The following is a 19,371-nucleotide window of genomic DNA, read 5'->3' on the forward strand; positions in this document are numbered from 1 at the left end:
ATATAAAGATAGCTTTACTTATAAACAAATTTGGAAATGGTTTTTAATAAATATGTAACAAAGCTAGATATCTACATAAAAGCTCTTTTTTCATTTTAAACACAAAACATATACAAGTACACCTATAGTATCTTTACACATGGAAATCTGTTACAAAACATTGATCACAAATTTGGAAATGGTTTTCAATAAATATGTAACAAATAAGATAGCTTTACTTATAAACAAATTTGGAAATGGTTTTCAATAAATATGTAACAAAGCTAGAGAACTACATAAAAGCTCTTTTTCATTTTAAACACAAAACAGTTACAAGTACACCTATAGTATCTTTACACATACAAATCATTGATCACTTCTGTCATAGGACGTGTACACACAAAATAACACTCCACCTAAAGCTCTGTGGAGTGGTACTATGTATTGATATTAACTTGTTAGGTACCGTTCTCTTTGTCACATATTTCCACATGATATTGTTAACAGAATGTGAAACAAGTAATGAGGTAAAATCAGGCTTATGAGCATCATTCTCTTTTAAATACTCGGAGGTACAATGGTGAATTTGGTTGAGGTTTGATAGTGTGATTGAAATTAATGTACATAATGCACCAGGGAAAAATTTATTATTTTCAGTAGCCTGTGTAACAGACAGTAATTTTGATATGATCAGAGACGACTGATTCTTAACAATGGCATTGAACATAAAATGTACTTGTATTCTATACTAAGCCTATAATTAAGGATATCACATTAGGTTAGCTAGAACAACAATGTCTATGTCTCTTTTTATAGATTATAGTCATTTTGTTTACTTAATCATAATCACAACACTAAATGATTTGGTTGCATGCTCTAATCATAAATATATTCAAGCAGAAACAATGTATTATCTACAATAGTGAGAGAAAAAAAATCATCTTTAAATACACTCTTTATCTATATATATATATAAAAGGGATTTCATATTCATTAAAAGCAGATAATGAAACACATTCAAAGCAATAGCTAAGTTCTGGCAGAGAACAAAAATAAGAAAAAGAAAACAATATTAAATATACCAATAAGAGGTTTTCACACCTCATGACTAGGTTAATTAACCATAAATTGAAACTTTTACAAATTCTTGTGCATGGAATAAATTTTTCCACTGAATAATCATTGAACAAAATAAATTATCCTGAGAAAATAAAAGAAAAGATTATTTTAATAATCCTGAGTGAAGGTAGACAAATAAATTATGATACAAACATAACATATAAATAAATGGGGAATGTATGCATGGGACACAGACGACGCCCCTGCTTGAATATCATATGAAGTTCTAAAGAGAAATCAGTGAAGAACGTAAAAGTGACACTAATTTTGTACCCAAATTTGTACTTGATCTGAATATTGTGGTAATAAGTAACGTACTTGGGCATGTATAGTCCGTATTTTCCCCTTAAATATGTAGTTTGTACAAGGGGTGCGGACTATACACGGCCGAGTATGGTACTGTGTTTAAGTTTCATTATGTTTGGTGGAGGCAAACTTAAGTTAGAAAACAGAATTGAAACTTTAACCTTAAACTACATCTTTAAGGTTTATACAAAAATAACAAAATTAAGCCCATTTATCAGTAAAAAATGAAAAAATGAACAAAAAAATCCAAATTTTACTTCACATAGTTCCTCTAAATATTAAAAATTCTTCTCCCAAAGAATAAACAAATCATCCTGGTTATATAAAACATCGTAAAAAATTAACAGACAACATTTAAATATTCTCTAGAAAAAACAAACATTACATGGCAACAATGTGCTTTATACAACCAAAATACAACAGTAAAAAAATTAAAGCATCATTGATGCACAATCAAATCTGATTCCATCAGGACAAGCATCATAAACAAACATGTAAAATTATAAAATTCAATTAATAAAGTAAATACAAATTATAAAAAATTACCTGATTATATAAATTATGAATAAATCTGCAATTATGATACAGAGTTTCTTCTGACCATCTAGTGACAGTAAATAATTGTTTTTTTTTCTTCTAATTTCATCTGTGTAAAATTGTTGTTTACAATGAAATATAATATAATAGTGGTTAAAAATGGGGGACTCATGCACATATGCGTATTTTTTTGTCTTGTAAATAACATCACATTTCACTTTTTTTCTACTTTGATGAATAAAAAAAAATCTAATTTTATAATCAAAATTGTAGTTCCTCAAAAGTCTTGTAGTAAACGGTCTGAACTGATCATTGTTGTATTATGTGAGGAAGTGACTATGGGAAAGGAACAACAGATCATTAACCTGATATCCCTCTGGACTATTAAAACAGTGCAAACACAACTCTATGGTATAATGTATAATCTAATGTGATTTGTGTGGTTTTCTCATATATTCTATAAATTTTTAGTCATGACCTTGTGATCATAAAACCTTCGAGTATGATACTCAGGCTCAGAAATCAATCAATCAAAATACTGGATTTGTTAATTCCAGTACAAATTTTATGTTTTTAAGTACTGCCAAAACCTTTTTGACCGAGACCTTTGATCTTTACAGCTGTTTTAATATCAAAAGTAATTAAAACAAAATATCTATCATAAATTCTTTGTCTTTGCTCTAATATCTGCCACTGTATCCTTCCCTCTTATCATATCTGACGCCTTTTCCCCAATCATAATGGATGGAGCATTGGTATTGCCTGATGGAATATTCCTCATGACAGATGCATCTACCACTCTCAGGCCCGCTATTCCTTTCACCCTGCAAATGTTCATAATATATCAAATTCAGTTGTACAAAAAGAAAAAAAATTAGCCTATTATTATATCAGGAAATGTTGGTTATATGTCAATGACACAGTTTGACAAAGTTATTGATGTCTTAAAAATTTTAACGGCAGACCTAACCTAAACATTGACATAGTCAATTGCAAATGAAATCCTCCACAAGGCGCAGCTTGAAAAAACCCCATAATCAATCTCAACCTTCCTTTTTTGGTATGGAACCTTAAGGTACAATTTTAGAAAGATCCATACACATACACACAAGTTATTGTCTGGAAACTAGAAAATACTTATTTTGACCCATGTTGGCCCCATTGCTCCTTGACTATTGAGATCATAACCCCCAAAAGCAATCCCAACCTTTCTTTTGTGGAATAAACCTTGTGTTTAAATTTCATAGAGATCCATTCACTTAAACTAAAGTTATTGTTTGGAAACTAAGTGTCTTCGGACTAAGCTGAGGACGGCAACTACACCGGATGACAAGAACAACGTGATACCAATATAAAAATCTAGGTCTGATATGTTTTGTTTCGTGACATAAATATTAAAAGCTGGACAAAACTCAAAGATATAGGTCATAATGAAAACAGACTCAACAATTTAAGTAGGAAATATATGTTTCATTTTACCCTTCCATATATACCCGTGTGATTTATGTCAAAATGTTTGTGGATGAGGAGAACAATTATCTAAGGTGGTACCTAACACTACAAGGAGATAACTCTGTGAAATCAGCTCAACATTTTAATCATGTTGTGTTTTAAGGGAATATTAAGCTACTCAATGTTCAAAATAAGTGTTGGTCAAACTGCTATGTATTTTTTTTTATAAAACGGTTGGTTCAATTTTTAAAATTTTTTTTATGTTTTTGTCAAAGGGTCAAAGTAACTACTTTGTCAAAATTTTATGAAAATTAAACAAGCCAAATTAAATTTAGTGAAGGTGTTGGGTACCACCTTAATCGTGAATATGATTTGGTGAATTTACCAAAATCTGCATACAAGCCAAGGGAAAAATTGAATTTTGTTGAACATTTACGTTTGTGTATAGCTTTACTAACAATTAAAAAAAAATGTTATCCCACAAAATAATGAATCTACAGTAATAAATACCTCAGTTGAGAGTCAACAACTGCAGTAGGATCATTGTCAGCACCCATACGACATGTACTTGTGGGGTGATAAACTGTTTGACCTCCATTACGTATACCACACTCCCAGAATGCATCAGAATCATATTCTATATGTGAACATTTAGAATTTAGGGCAATAAGATTTGCTTCTTTTGCTCCAAATTTCTGAAGTACCTTTGTTTTGACTAATTTTTGTGCAACCCTGATACCTGTAAAAATAATCAAAACCTCAGAAAAAGTAAAGCAGCATCCCATAAGTCTAAATATTATTTTAAATATCAAATCTCAATTTTATAAGGAATTAAATAAGAGATGTTTTAAACAAGACTTCTAAATCCTATTATTTTTCAAGTTGTGCCTTTACAATCTGAAAGTAAACTCATTGTACATACAAGGACTGAAATTTCTTATACCAGATGCACATTTTGTCTACAAAAGACTCATTCTAAGTGACATTCAAATCAAAAAATTAAGAAGGGAAAAGGGGACAAAAACATGTTATTTCTTATGTAATGTCATCAGGCATGGTGCATTTTTTCATGACATCACAATTGAAAATTCTGAGAAAAGCAAGAAAATTTGATGTTTCGACCAATGAAGAACTTATAACAGGCTATTATTTGAACTTCGAATTATTTTTAATTATGGAATTTGCATAATTTCTTGTGCTTGAAATTTTTAATAGATTCCATGTTTATTTGGTATTATAATGTTTTGACCAGTTCATAACACTTTCCATAAAATGTATTTTGTATAGATAGTGTTCTATTGATAATGTACTATCTTCTTTGTAATAGAAAGTGGTAAGCACAGCACAGAACATTAAAGTATAGAATAAACATGGAATTTATTAAAAAAAAATTCAAACTAAGAAATTATGTAAATTCCATAATTGATAATAATTCCAAGTTTAAATAATAGCCTGTTTTATGTAAAAAGAAAATACAGGTTGATTTAATAAAAATAATCAGCAAGTCAGAAAAAGGAAAAATCGTGTGGGAATTAGAGAAATTTAATAACCCAATACATTTCAAGATATTTCAAAAGAATTGATTCCTAAATAATAATCAAGTACAAAATGACCTGCTTAACACTAAGTAACCAAACTTAACGACACAAACCTTCTATCAAAACATTTACATCGTCCTTCTGTTCTAGGTAATGAGGGTCTATTTCAGGGTGATCAAATGGGTCTGTACTTTTGAGACGAATTTCTCCACGACTTTTCGGATGAATCAATGTGGGCATTATCACCATTGATGCAACAATGTTAGCATTAATCATATTTTCAATTGACTGAAATAATAATACATGTATATGCATATAATAAGATTGTTTTATCATGAATATATGCATATAATAAGATTATTTTATCATGAATATAAAGGGGCATTAGCTGTCGAATTCATTTTCATGTATTTGATTAAATTCTTATATTCTATTTATAACATACCAAAACATACATTAAAATTATGAAAAGTCTAAAATAACCAATTTACAATGCTATGGGTGAATAATATGTATCAGCATTTCATGTTTTTTAGATAGATTTGAAGGAGACTGTACATGTTTTTTTTTAATTCAGAAATTTTAATAACGATTTTATCTAGATAGGAATTCAACAAAATTGATATAAGCCAGATATATTAAAGTTATTCAAAGAGTATGAGGGTGCCAAAAATTGGTATAAACTTACTCACTTTAATATTCTGTTTATAATCTTAGAAAATTATTGCCACATTTTTTGTCACTATGAAAGACAATTCATTTTCAATGTCACATGTATCTCACTCAAACATAAAGTCAAAATAGATGTGCTGCTCATTACCTCCCCTGCAAGGACTGTTCATTTAGGGGAGAGCTTTCTGGATAACACTGAATGTCTGTGCCTTGCTGATAAGCAGATAATGTTTGCTATAAATATCTTTTGATAGATGAATCAAAACTATGGTTATTCTTTTGTTTTAATTTAAATGAATGTTGATATGTTTTTTTTTTTTTTAATCAGGGTTAAAAGTATTTGGGATCAGTTTAAGAATTTATTGTGAATCTACATTATTTGAATGAAAAACAATTCAAACAAGAAAAGTTATGGCCTGATTTATGTTCTAAACAATGCATGAAAAAAAATATGATATTCAGCATGTATTAACAACCACTTGCACTGAAAGACAGGCTTTTTGACTTAATGCATGACTTGCACTGACGTGCATTGGTAATGTATTAGATTATCTCCCTTGTGAAATGAACCTGCATCTGTCGACTTAAACATTGATAATGTTTTAGATTATCTCCCTTGTGAAATAAACTTGCATCTGTGGACTTAAACATTGATAATGTTTTAGATTATCTCCCTTGTGAAATAAACTTGCATCTGGCAAATTTAACATTGATAATGTATCAGATTATCTCCTTTGTGAAATAAACTTGCATCTAGCAAATTTAACATTGATTATGTATCAGATTATCTCCCTTGTGAAATAAACTTGCATCTGTGGACTTTAACATTGATAATGTTTAAGATTATCTCCCTTTTGAAATAAACTTGCATCTGGCAAATTTAACATTGATAATGTATCAGATTATCTCCCTTGTGAAATCAACTTGAATCTGTCGACTTTAACATTGATAATGTTTTAGATTATCTCCCTTGTGAAATAAACTTGCATCTGCAAATTTAACATTAATAATGTTTTAGATTATCTCTCTTGTGAAAAAAAAACTTGCATCTGTTGACTTTAACAATGATAATATTTTAGATTATCTCCCTTGTGAAATAAACTTGCATCTGTGGACTTTAACATTGATAATGTTTAAGATTATCTCCCTTTTGAAATAAACTTGCATCTGGCAAATTTAACATTGATAATGTATCAGATTATCTCCCTTGTGAAATGAACTTGCATCTGACGGCTTTAACATTTATAATGGTTTATATTATCTCCCTTGTGAAATCAACTTGAATCTGTCGTTTTTAACTTTGATAATGTTTTAGATTATCTCCCTTTTGAAATAAACTTGCATCTGAAGACGTTAACATTGATAATGTTTTAGATTATCTCCCTTTTGAAATAAACAATCCTTTGAACTTACCTCCTCATCCATGTTGTTTGGATTAAATTTTTTTGCCATAACTGGATCAAAGTTTATACTGAGAAAATGCAGCTGTATGTCTGGATAGAAAGATTTATCTCCCTTGGATGAATGTGTATACAAAGTGGCTTCTAATGCTGAGGAAGTCAAATAACCTATTTTGGAGGGGAAAAAAATGTTCCAAACTTTAAATAAAATATTATGAAAGTTTTCTCTTAAAGTCTATGACAGCATTTTTACCTTTCAAAATAACTGAATTAATCTTTCTTAAAAGGAATAAAATCACTAATTCATTGTTCCATTGCTTTCTATGTTTAATTCAGGGATTTTAAGCAACAAAGCTACATGGTCTTAATTTAAACTAGAGGGTCTAAAAAACCTGTGTTGAGTACCTCCATCTTCAAAAATGGCCACTTTTAGGTAAAAATTATCATAAAATAGTCACAACTCTTTAAATTTAGACACATTCACTCATGTTGGTTTATTTGTAGATCTTGACATGCTGATGGTTTTTGCTTTTAAAGTTTTATCTATTATGCCTTTCAAGCTAATAGGCATTACTGTGTTCTATACAAGTCAGAATTTTTCTATATAAAGCGTTTTTAGATAATAGAAAAAACTTGCCTTTCTTCTTGTACTTCTTTAAAAGCCATGTAATTAATAACTGTAGATTCATTTATTTTTTAGTGGGTATCAATTTTCGTGGATTATGGAAAACTTACATATTTGTGAATATTTAATATCCTGGTTTTGTAAAAGTCTGTATACAAGGCTATAGAAAATGTTGTATTCCTTGAACATTTTATTTCATTGTTAACCTGTACCTACGAAAGACAGGAAAATTGGTATCCAACGAATAATAATTAATGAATCTACAGTTTAGGCTTACATTATTTTAAATCAAACAGGCAATAACATTTAGATATTATTGTCTGATAGTCTACAAATGGGGGATTGCACTGACAAATTCAATGATGCTTAAGATAAAATTATAGTTATACACTTTTCCCTATTTATACACACCTTTTCCAAAAAGAAAATATTGTAGGAGTGTTTTGATGCTGGTAGCTTTGTCAATGTCTATACCATAAGATACATTCGCATATATAGGTACACCAACGAACATGTGATCTTGTAAGTTAGAACCTACAGGAAGGTCAGCAAGCACTGGGATCTGTAAGATACAATGTCTATACCATAAGATACATTCGCATATATAGGTACACCAACAAACATGTGATCTTGTAAGTTAGAACCTACAGGAAGGTCAGCATGCACTGGGATCTGTAAGATATAATGTCTATACCATAAGATACATTAACATATATAGGTACACCAACAAACATGTGATCTTGTAAGTTAGAACCTACAGGAAGGTCAGCAAGCACTGGGATCTGTAAGATACAATGTCTATACCATAAGATACATTCGCATATATAGGTACACCAACAAACATGTGATCTTGTAAGTTAGAACCTACAGGAAGGTCAGCATGCACTGGGATCTGTAAGATATAATGTCTATACCATAAGATACATTAACATATATAGGTACACCAACAAACATGTGATCTTGTAAGTTAGAACCTACAGGAAGGTCAGCATGCACTGGGATCTGTAAGATATAATGTCTATACCATAAGATACATTAACATATATAGGTACACCAACAAACATGTGATCTTGTAAGTTAGAACCTACAGGAAGGTCAGCAAGCACTGGGATCTGTAAGATACAATGTCTATACCATAAGATACATTCGCATATATAGGTACACCAACAAACATGTGATCTTGTAAGTTAGAACCTACAGGAAGGTCAGCATGCACTGGGATCTGTAAGATATAATGTCTATACCATAAGATACATTAACATATATAGGTACACCAACAAACATGTGATCTTGTAAGTTAGAACCTACAGGAAGGTCAGCAAGCACTGGGATCTGTAAGATATATGTGTTTAAAAAGCTAAATACACTAATATAGATGACCATGTGATCACAGATACTACTGGCAATACCATAAAACAGTTTATGTCCACACTAAAATTCAAACTGAACCTGTATATTATGATCAAACACATTGTGTTTCAATTGAAAGAGATTTGTCAAGGGGGACTGTCATTTTCATCCAGAAACAAGCAAAACCACAAATTATTAAATTAAATAAAGAAGCATACTTGATATTTATCAAAATCATACATTTAGTGAATGGTCTAGGGCATATATTTTTTTTAAAATAAAATCAAATTGTTTCAAGTGGAAAATTTGAAATCATCAGAATATCAAAAACTATATATTTAACATGATAGTCACATACCTGCAAACCCTCCCATTTATAATTATATATAATAATGTATTAAAATTCCAGAAAGCATTATTATAATTGGAAGCCAACTGGATCACAGTAAGTAAGTAGTAAGTAATTAGTTTATTACAGTGTCACAATCTAACATTATACATAATATATTATACATCAGATAAATACAGCATAAAAACATATTAGATTCCTGCCTTAAAAGACATATGAGACACTTTTACCTCATGTTCATTAAATGCATACACAATTAAAAACATTTTTCAAAATTCAATTACATCTCACCTTAAACTGTTGTAAGTGTTGTTTAGGACCTATCCCAGAAAGCATCAGTAACTGAGGAGAATTGACACTTCCTGCAGAGACAATAACTTCACTTTTCACCATAATTTTTTTCTTCCTGCCATCTTTTATCATTTCAATACCAACAGCCTTTTTATTCTCTATTATTATCTGTAATATCAATGTCATTTTGTCTTTAAACTTATTATCTGTAATATCAATGTCATTTTGTCTTCAAACTTATTATCTGTAATATCAATGTCATTTTGTCTTTAAACTTAATATGAGGCAGGCATTACCTGTGAATGGGGACGAAGTTTGTTTAAATTATTTTTTTTGTATTTTAAATATTTGTTAAAAAAAAGATACGGAAATACCGTAACGTTTCCGATTTTGGTTCTGTTGTTAGGGATTTTACTTGTGACGTTATTTAAGTTATGACGTCATGTTCAATGTAAACAAAGAAACGCAATGCATCAGGTAGGCCTAACGTTTATTCATACCAAAGACAAAGAATGATTAAAAATGAAATATTGGTATTGTGTTCCTTGAGTTCCTATATTTTACTAGACTAATCAAAGTCTCACGACAACAAGACCGGAAGAAGGAAGTAGAGTTATGTGTTCTGGGCAGATCCCGAAATTAAAAAACACGACCAAAAAAAATTGAACGAATTTGAGTTCATTAGTACAATGGAAAATTCAGGAAATTTTCCCGATTTTTTTGTTGTTGAATTTTCTACTGTAATAGGGGACTTCGTCCCCATATTATGAAATCTTTATATCTCATACCTGCCAACTTTTCAAAATACCCATGAGGGTTTTACCTGCAAGATGGCTCCTATAGTCCTACCAAACCTTAAAGAAGGCCTTCAAATGTATTTTTATGTTGGTTTTTTTTCGCTTCTTCATACTTTTGAAAGCCTATAACATTGTAAAATTAACTGTTTTGTTTAAAATTATGGACAAAATTGCTCTTTCGAAATTTCCATTTGGGAGCTTTCATGGGGGAAATCCCCCTCAAATAGTGACAGTTGGCAGATATGATATCTTTTTATGTGTATTATAAGTAAGTGTTTTGGTCAAAAGATTCAACTAAATAACTGTTTATTAATCAAAGTGAGGATCATCAAGACAACATTGCTTATGTCAGCTTGTACTAGATTTCTTCTGCTAACCTAATTGACCAAAGAAAAATTTAGGTACCTCCCCTTAACTCTAGTTTTTGTCCTCTAAATCACACCACACATTTTACCTTAGTAACGATAGAATTAACACTAATATGTAAATTCTCTCTCTCCATGACCGGTCTGAGATAGGCCTTAGCAGTACTCCACCTCTGGCCATTCTTAATGGATGACTGCATCTTACAAAATCCTAAAAAAGAATTATATTTTAGAATAAATAATTATAAAAAAAAATGACTTTTCATAAACTAAATGGTCAAAGGTTAGATACATCTGATGCCTCAAGGTCCATAATTCTGCCCCATTTCAAAATTGCCAAAATCTTTAAACAAAAGACTATCAGTTTAAATCTTATCTTAATTTTCAGTGACCATTTTTCCATACAACTGAGTTTGAAACGAGGTTCAACTGTAGAGTCATGTGTCTAACAAATCTAAAATATTCACAGGGTTATATATAATTTAGTTTAGAATGGTTTAACTGTATTTGCTGAAATAAGATTCTAAAGTTTTATATTTAAAAATTTTATTAATTATTACCAATCATATCTTTGCCATTACAATCCACAGTTTTATAGCCTGCTTCTTCTGATGCTGCCATGTAAATGTCTCTTAACTCTGTCACATGACTTTCTGATACAGTTTGGTAGCCTCCTTTACCATGGTAACCTGTGAACACATCATTTTCATTATCATACTACTCATTGATACAGTTGTAGACCTGTCACATAACATGTCCATCTGATGTTGTCGTTTGTTGATGTGGTTCATAAGTTTTCTTGTTTCTTGTTTCTTTTAAATAGATTTGACTGTTGGTTTCCCGTTTGAATGGTTTTACACTACACATTTTGGGGCTCTTTATAGCTTGCTGTTTGGTGTGAGCCAAGGCTTTGTGTGGAAGGCTGTACTTTGACCTATAATGGTTTACTTTTTACAAATTGTGACATGAATGAAGAAATGTCTCATTGGCACTCATACCACATCTTCCTATATCTATATTGACCTGTCATATAACATTCCTATCTATTTAGGTACCTACCATAACCCATTGGTAATTCAGAAAAAAACTTTAACTTATTGTTTAATTTTGGATATTCTACTTTATCCCACACTCCTCTCTTTGTTCTATTATATAACACTTTTTGAAGGGTGTTTAAGTTTAAAATAGCTTAATGTGCTTTCTCTTTAATGAACTATAAACTTATGTATCAACTTTATATGCCAGGAATGTTTTAAGTATTTTTTGTATCAAATGAAAGCTCAAGGACTTGGGATCATTGAAGAACCCTAGATGAAAGTTTCTCTTAAATGGTTACTGTAAATTTAGAAATTATTGCGAGGTTTTTATTATTGCAAAATTTGCGACAGAGTTGTAAACACAATAATTTAAACTCGCCTTTTGAAATGTTTTATATGAATTAAACAGGATTTTTCTCAAAATCGTAAAATTTAAAATCACAATTAAGTCTAAGATGACAAAATCGCAAAAATAAATGCACGCAATAATTTCTGAATTTACAGTAAATAATTAAATGACATAATGATAGGGCAAATTTGCACTGTTGCTCAGATCAGAAGTAAATGTACTTATTATTATACTTCCCAACTACGAAACAAGTGTGCTCTTACAAACAATTAAAGATATTCTGAATATTTCAGCAAAAGTCCGGATAAGGTATAGTTTTGGTATGAAATTACTTCAACATTCTATGAACTTGACAGCTCCTTGTTGAAGGCCATACCTTGACCTATAATTGTTTACTTTTATAAATTGTTATTTGGATGGAGATTTGTCTCATTGGCACTCATACCACATCTTCCCTTATTGGACCACAGATGAATTATCACGTTGTGATTGGTTAAATGCCGTCACGTGGTGACCCCCTATGAGACCATATGGGGTTAGTAAGTTTCATTTGGGGTTCATGACGCGTTAATGGCGACGTCATCTATTAATGTTGTTGTGTTTCATTGTTTATTTTTCAACAAAACGCCTCAGAAAAAGTCCAGCGTCCGATAAATTCGTTATACGATTAACTACTGACCCCCTATGGATCCGTACGGGGTCAGTAGCGAACCATATAACTTATAATATCTATATAAATCCTTGAAATTGCATAATTTATATAGAAGGCATAATGAGACTATGAATTTGTGATTTTATTCCTTGGACCAATCCTACAAAATTATTGAGAAACCATAATTAGTGGAACAGAATTCCCACAAATTCATTTTGTTTTATTCACCTGAATCAGCATATTCCTCTATTTGGAAGTCCTCTGCTTTTATAAAGTATGGTAAAACATCTTTATAACTCCATCCAGTACACCCTTCTGTTTCCCACTGATCAAAGTCATGGCGACTACCTCTGACATAGACCATGTTGTTAAGGTTACTAGTTCCTCCAAGTACTTTCCCTCTTGGCCAGTATGACCTCTAACATTATATATTAAAAATTATGTTAATTATTCATACTCTTGGCCAGTATGACCTTTTGACATTATATATTAATCATTATGTTAATTTATTCATACTGAATTAAACTTTGAATGGTATGAAAATCTTAATTTCTAGCAGCCACTGATAAATTGGCCCTTCCACCAATTCCACATTTCATGTAAGATTATATTGTCTTTCACTAATTTCCTTAGTCTAAGTATTATTTGGAACTTATCATAATGCTGCTACTATTAAGGTGCTAGGGGAATAATTTTGATGATTTAGAATAAAATCCAGTATCAGATTTAATTCCCTTCACCAATTCAATATATATGATATTTAGATTTTGGTTTTAGAGCAAAGTTTTTAGGTTAGATAAGAAGCGAACTTTCGTCTCTCTGGTAGAGAGTTGTCTTATAGGTGATCATATTACATCTTCTTTTTCTTATATCAGGTGGACTGAATAAATCTTTATGCATCTTTGGACTGACCTGAGTGGTAATATTTTGAGTCAAGACATTCATATGAGTTCAGGATTGACTTGTTTTTAGTGAGAACACTGTTGGTATAAATCTTCTTGTCAATCAATTTAACCATTTTTGTGAAGAACTTTTTGTATTTTTACCATTGCTACTTGTCAAGTCAGTTTTGCTCATATCTTGCCTTCTTTTGGTTTATCTAAGTGTTTGCATGCCCTGTGCTACATCTCTTTGTGCTTATAAGTATGATTCCCGAAGAATTTCCTCCAGAAATATTATATTAAGAACAATACTATAATACTGGGGATTCTTTTATTTTTGTGGGTATCAATTTTCGTGGATTAAGGAAAACCAGCATTTTCATGGTTATTTGAGTTCATGGTTTTCCCAATCTCTGCATACAAAGCCTATAGAAAATGAGTAATTCATTGAACATTTGAATTCATGGTTCACCTGTAACCCAAAAAAACCACGAACATTGGGATCCAACAAATAATGATGAATCAACAATAAAAGTTCTGTTTAGCAAAAATATTTTATGACCTTTTTTCATTCTGAGCAAATATTGTAATATTTCTTCCAGTGGCAGTAATATTTCAGTTTTGAGTTTTCCTTGGAGTTCTGTATTTTTTTTATTTTGATTTTTACATAATTTTTTTTAAATGGATTTAATATTATTATGTATTTTTTTTTGGTTATTGATGTGCTTATGCTTAGTTTGTGAAGCATATTTTTGTCTTTAAGTTATAATACTCCAAGTCAAGTTACCTTTTCTCTCATGCTCTGTGAAGCATATTTTTGTCTTTAAGTTATCATACTCAAAGTCAAGTTACCTTTTCTCTCATGCTCTGTGATGCATATTTTTGTCTTTAAGTTATAATACTCCAAGTCAAATTACCTTTTCTCTCATGCTCTGTGAAGCTTATTTTTGTCTTTAAGTTATAATACTCCAAGTCAAGTTACCTTTTCTCTCATGCTCTGTGAAGCATATTTTTGTCTTTAAGTTATCATACTCAAAGTCAAGTTACCTTTTCTCTCATGCTCTGTGATGCATATTTTTGTCTTTAAGTTATAATACTCCAAGTCAAGTTACCTTTTCTCTCATGCTCTGTGAAGCATATTTTTGTCTTTAAGTTATCATACTCTAAGTCAAGTTACCTTTTCTCTCATGCTCTGTGAAGCATATTTTTGTCTTTAAGTTATCATACTCCAAGTCAAGTTACCTTTTCTCTCATGCTCTGTGAAGCTTATTTTTGTCTTTAAGTTATCATACTCAAAGTATAGTTACCTTTTCTCTCATGCTCTGTGAAGCTTATTTTTGTCTTTAAGTTATCATACTCCAAGTCAAGTTACCTTTTCTCTCATGCTCTGTGAAGCTTATTTTTGTCTTTAAGTTATCATACTCCAAGTATAGTTACCTTTTTCTCTCATGCTCTGTGAAGCTTATTTTTGTCTTTAAGTTATCATACTCCAAGTCAAGTTACCTTTTCTCTCATGCTCTGTGAAGCATATTTTTGTCTTTAAGTTATCATACTCCAAGTATAGTTACCTTTTCTCTCATGCTCTGTGAAGCATATTTTTGTCTTTAAGTTATCATACTCCAAGTATAGTTACCTTTTCTCTCATGCTCTGTGAAGCTTATTTTTGTCTTTAAGTTATCATACTCCAAGTCAAGTTACCTTTTCTCTCATGCTCTGTGAAGCATATTTTTGTCTTTAAGTTATCATACTCCAAGTATAGTTACCTTTTCTCTCATGCTCTGTGAAGCATATTTTTGTCTTTAAGTTATCATACTCCAAGTCAAGTTACCTTTTCTATCATGTTCTGTGAAGCATATTTTTGTCTTTAAGTTATAATACTCCAAGTCAAGTTACCTTTTCTCTCATGCTCTGTGAAGCATATTTTTGTCTTTAAGTTATCATACTCCAAGTCAAGTTACCTTTTCTATCATGCTCTGTGAAGCATATTTTTGTCTTTAAGTTATCATACTCCAAGTATAGTTACCTTTTCTCTCATGCTCTGTGAAGCATATTTTTGTCTTTAAGTTATCATACTCCAAGTATAGTTACCTTTTCTCTCATGCTCTGTGAAGCTTATTTTTGTCTTTTAGTTATCATACTTCAAGTATAGTTACCTTTTCTATCATGCTCTGTGAAGCATATTTTTGTCTTTAAGTTATCATACTCAAAGTCAAGTTACCTTTTCTCTCATGCTCTGTGAAGCATAGTTTTGTCTCTAAGTTATCATACTCCAAGTCTAGTTACCTTTTCTCTCATGCTCTGTGAAGCATATTTTTGTCTTTAAGTTATCATACTCCAAGTCAAGTTACCTTTTCTCTCATGCTCTGTGAAGCATACTTTTGTCTTTAAGTTATCATACTCCAAGTCAAGTTACCTTTTCTCTCATGCTCTGTGAAGCATATTTCTGTCTTTAAGTTATCATACTCCAAGTATAGTTACCTTTTCTCTCATGCTCTGTGAAGCATATTTTTGTCTTTAAGTTATCATACTCCAATACAAGTTACCTTTTCTCTCATGCTCTGTGAAGCTTATTTCTGTCTTTAAGTTATCATACTCCAATACAAGTTATCTTTCCTCTCATGTTCTGTGAAGCATACTTTTGTCTTTAAGTTATCATACTCCAAGTCAAGTTACCTTTTCTATCATGTTCTGTGAAGCATATTTTTGTCTTTAAGTTATAATACTCCAAGTCAAGTTACCTTTTCTCTCATGCTCTGTGAAGCATATTTTTGTCTTTAAGTTATCATACTCCAAGTCAAGTTATCTTTCCTCTCATGTTCTGTGAAGCTTATTTCTGTCTTTAAGTTATCATACTCCAATACAAGTTATCTTTCCTCTCATGTTCTGTGAAGCATACTTTTGTCTTTAAGTTATCATACTCCAAGTCAAGTTACCTTTTCTATCATGTTCTGTGAAGCATATTTTTGTCTTTAAGTTATAATACTCCAAGTCAAGTTACCTTTTCTCTCATGCTCTGTGAAGCATATTTTTGTCTTTAAGTTATCATACTCCAAGTCAAGTTACCTTTTCTATCATGCTCTGTGAAGCATATTTTTGAGGTTCTGTATAATACTCCCAATCATGATCACTCCTCTGGAGAGCAACAAATCCTGCTGGGATTTCAAACTCTAGAATTCCTAATTCAGAACCACCTGCTTCTATTATTAGAACCGATTTATCTTTGTCTTCTGACAGGCGATTGGCTACCACTGCTCCTGCAGAACCTGCTCCAACTGAAACAAAATGATCATGAAATTAAGGAAAACACAACAATCACTGGCAAAGGGTCACAATCTTGCCCTCTCCTATCCATACCAAATCATACTCCTAAACAATGTACATTATATAAGACGAGTAAGCTCATACACTTATCTAAACAATTCTAGATTTTATTGGAACAATTTCTTGTTGATAATGTGTATTTATTCATGATTGTTCAAGTTATTGGAGAGGGTAAAATTTACTCAAATAATAAGGTCAAGTGGTAGAATCTGTTTTTCAAAATATTTTATGAAAATATCCTAGAAAAAATATTCCAAACAGACAATTAAGCTACAAGAAATAAAACATACAAATTATGTAAACCTGTGATTTAACAAATATTTAGCCAACTGGTTAGAACTGGTTTATTTTTACTGGGGTACATGAACAATAAGAAAAAAGGCAATGTCAACCCATCTCGATAATTAAGGAGTAGACCACAGAAATAAGTTAATTAACCTATATACACATTTAGTTTGTTTGCTTTTGTTTTGCTATACAATTATGTGGTTCATAAGTGTTCCCCATTTCATATTTTTTTCATATAGAATAGACCTTTGGTTTTATATAGAATAGACCGTTGGTTTCATATAGAATAGACCGTTGGTTTTATATAGAATAGACCGTTGGTTTCATATAGAATAGACCGTTGGTTTTATATAGAATAGACCGTTGGTTTCATATAGAATAGACCGTTGGTTTTATATAGAATAGACCGTTGGTTTCATATAGAATAGACCGTTGGTTTCATATAGAATAGACCGTTGGTTTTATATAGAATATACCGTTGGTTTTCCTGCTTGAATGGTTTTACACTAGTAATTTTTAAGGGCCCTTATAGTTTGCTGTTCGGTGTGATCTAAGGCCTGTGTTGATGACTTTTCTTTGACCTATAATGGTTTACTTTTATAAATTATGACTGTGATGGGGAGTTGTCTCATTGGCACTCATACCACATCTTCTTATATGTATGATAAAAGAACTCACCAACAATATAGTCATATGTTGAGTTGAGAGGTCGACTGAGGTAGATATCTGATGGCTTGTTGAAGTAGAAATAACCGGCAATGACAGCTATAGCCAACACAGCTATAGGCATCCATGAAAAACACATGTTGAGCACTGCCTCTCTGAAATACACTTAGGTGGATATATCTACAATAGAAGAGAAGTGTTTCATCATGTTCATTGGCAGTTGCAATGGTAGCATTTAAGGTTCAATAACCTGGCAAAGGTTATGTTTTGTTCCTACAATTAAGAATAAAAAAGTTATAAAGATGTGCAATATTTTCTGATTGATGTAGCCATTGCTATTTTGGCAAATTCCCCTTGTAAGCATGATATAATTGTTTAATTCTATCGATGTTCTTTGTTTCCATCCTGCCCTCAGGAATTTGATTATAATCAGGTATATGGAGTTTTTGCTTGACTGTATAATTTTTTTATATACTGCATTGGCAAAAAAAAAAGTTCAAGCGGCCAGGTCAGCCGGGATTAGCGATAAGGTGTATAACATAATGTAACCGTAGACACAAATATTATTGTTAAAATTCGTAATTGATCGGATCCTTACCAAACCCTATATTCCAGCAATTAGTCTCTAACGTACTATATTTTTTTTTTTTATTGTTACATTTTCATGTAACCGGAGCCAGTGTTTCATGTTATTGCTAATTCTGTCATAAATTTAAGGTTCATCATAACCTTTTGGCTAAAATGGCCGTATTTACACCCCAAATTTTACTCTGAGTACAGACTAACCTATACACCTGCAACAGTTTTAAGGGATGGCAGGAACTAGATATATAAATTTTAAATGCATTTTATGTTTCAGAAAATTATAAACTTTTCTAGATTTTGCTATCCATTTTTTTTCGTTCCTGCAGAAGGTGCAAAAATTAACTAAGTAGTGAAAACGATTGACAAGCTCCCCTCATATAATCAATGTTGTGAGTAGTATTGATTTAAATGGACAATAGATGGACAATAGACACCTGTAAACAATAGGTGATTTAACAGGTTTAAACTGTGTAACTGTTTTCTGAAACGTAGACTTCATATAACTTTTATATATCTAGTTCCTGCCATGCCTTAAAACTTTCCTGGATGTACCAGTTTGTCTCTACTCATAGTAATTTTGGAGGTGTAAACACGGCCATATTTTTCAATTCCTTATGATGAACCTTAAACAGCTCTACCATAAAATGAAAATGTTGTGTTAACCAACACTGGCAACACCAAAAGACGACGGACGCCAAGTTATGTCAATGTCTTACACAGTTTTATGGACCAGGTGAACTTAGAAAATGGAAAATCGGTACCTTATTAACGTACAATTTACAACCTTTGATCAAGGCTTCGGCTTCGGTCTA

General features: G+C 31.3%; 1 protein-coding gene across 3 annotated transcripts; it reads right to left on the reverse strand.

Moving 5' to 3' along the window:
* Window positions 1–619: 619 nt before the first annotated feature.
* LOC143071125 (glucose dehydrogenase [FAD, quinone]-like) lies at window positions 620–19,370 on the reverse strand. 3 transcript variants are annotated; one of them, XM_076245248.1, is made up of 12 exons: window positions 19,334–19,370; window positions 17,987–18,154; window positions 16,763–16,971; window positions 13,047–13,236; window positions 11,341–11,469; window positions 10,870–10,991; window positions 9,619–9,786; window positions 8,040–8,190; window positions 7,017–7,171; window positions 5,045–5,219; window positions 3,904–4,132; window positions 620–2,765 (listed from the first exon to the last, which is right to left on the reverse strand). In XM_076245248.1, the coding sequence occupies exons 2-12, from the start codon at window positions 18,111–18,113 to the stop codon at window positions 2,600–2,602; spliced, it is 1,821 nt and encodes a 606-aa protein (XP_076101363.1). In that variant the 5' UTR covers window positions 18,114–18,154; window positions 19,334–19,370; the 3' UTR covers window positions 620–2,599. The 3 variants fall into 3 exon arrangements, with proteins under 3 accessions (XP_076101363.1, XP_076101364.1, XP_076101365.1); XM_076245249.1 differs by lacking the exon at window positions 19,334–19,370 and having other exon boundaries at window positions 17,987–18,218; XM_076245250.1 differs by lacking the exons at window positions 16,763–16,971; window positions 17,987–18,154; window positions 19,334–19,370 and adding an exon at window positions 15,658–15,684.
* Between the last annotated feature and the right edge of the window lies 1 nt (window position 19,371).

Source organism: Mytilus galloprovincialis, chromosome 4 (genome assembly GCF_965363235.1).
Source record: "Mytilus galloprovincialis chromosome 4, xbMytGall1.hap1.1, whole genome shotgun sequence".
In the NCBI taxonomy this organism is placed as follows: Eukaryota; Metazoa; Mollusca; class Bivalvia; order Mytilida; family Mytilidae; genus Mytilus; species Mytilus galloprovincialis.

Excerpts from the sequence above, each read along its gene's own strand:
- LOC143071125 (XM_076245248.1), bottom strand. The coding sequence starts at position 18,113 with ATGTGTTTTTCATGGATGCCTATAGCTGTGTTGGCTATAGCTGTCATT. Across the intron at positions 16,972-17,986 it reads AACATATGACTATATTGTTG|TTGGAGCAGGTTCTGCAGGA; the intron begins GTGAGTTCTTTT and ends ATTTTGTTTCAG. Across the intron at positions 5,220-7,016 it reads CAAACAACATGGATGAGGAG|TCAATTGAAAATATGATTAA; the intron begins GTAAGTTCAAAG and ends TTATTATTTCAG.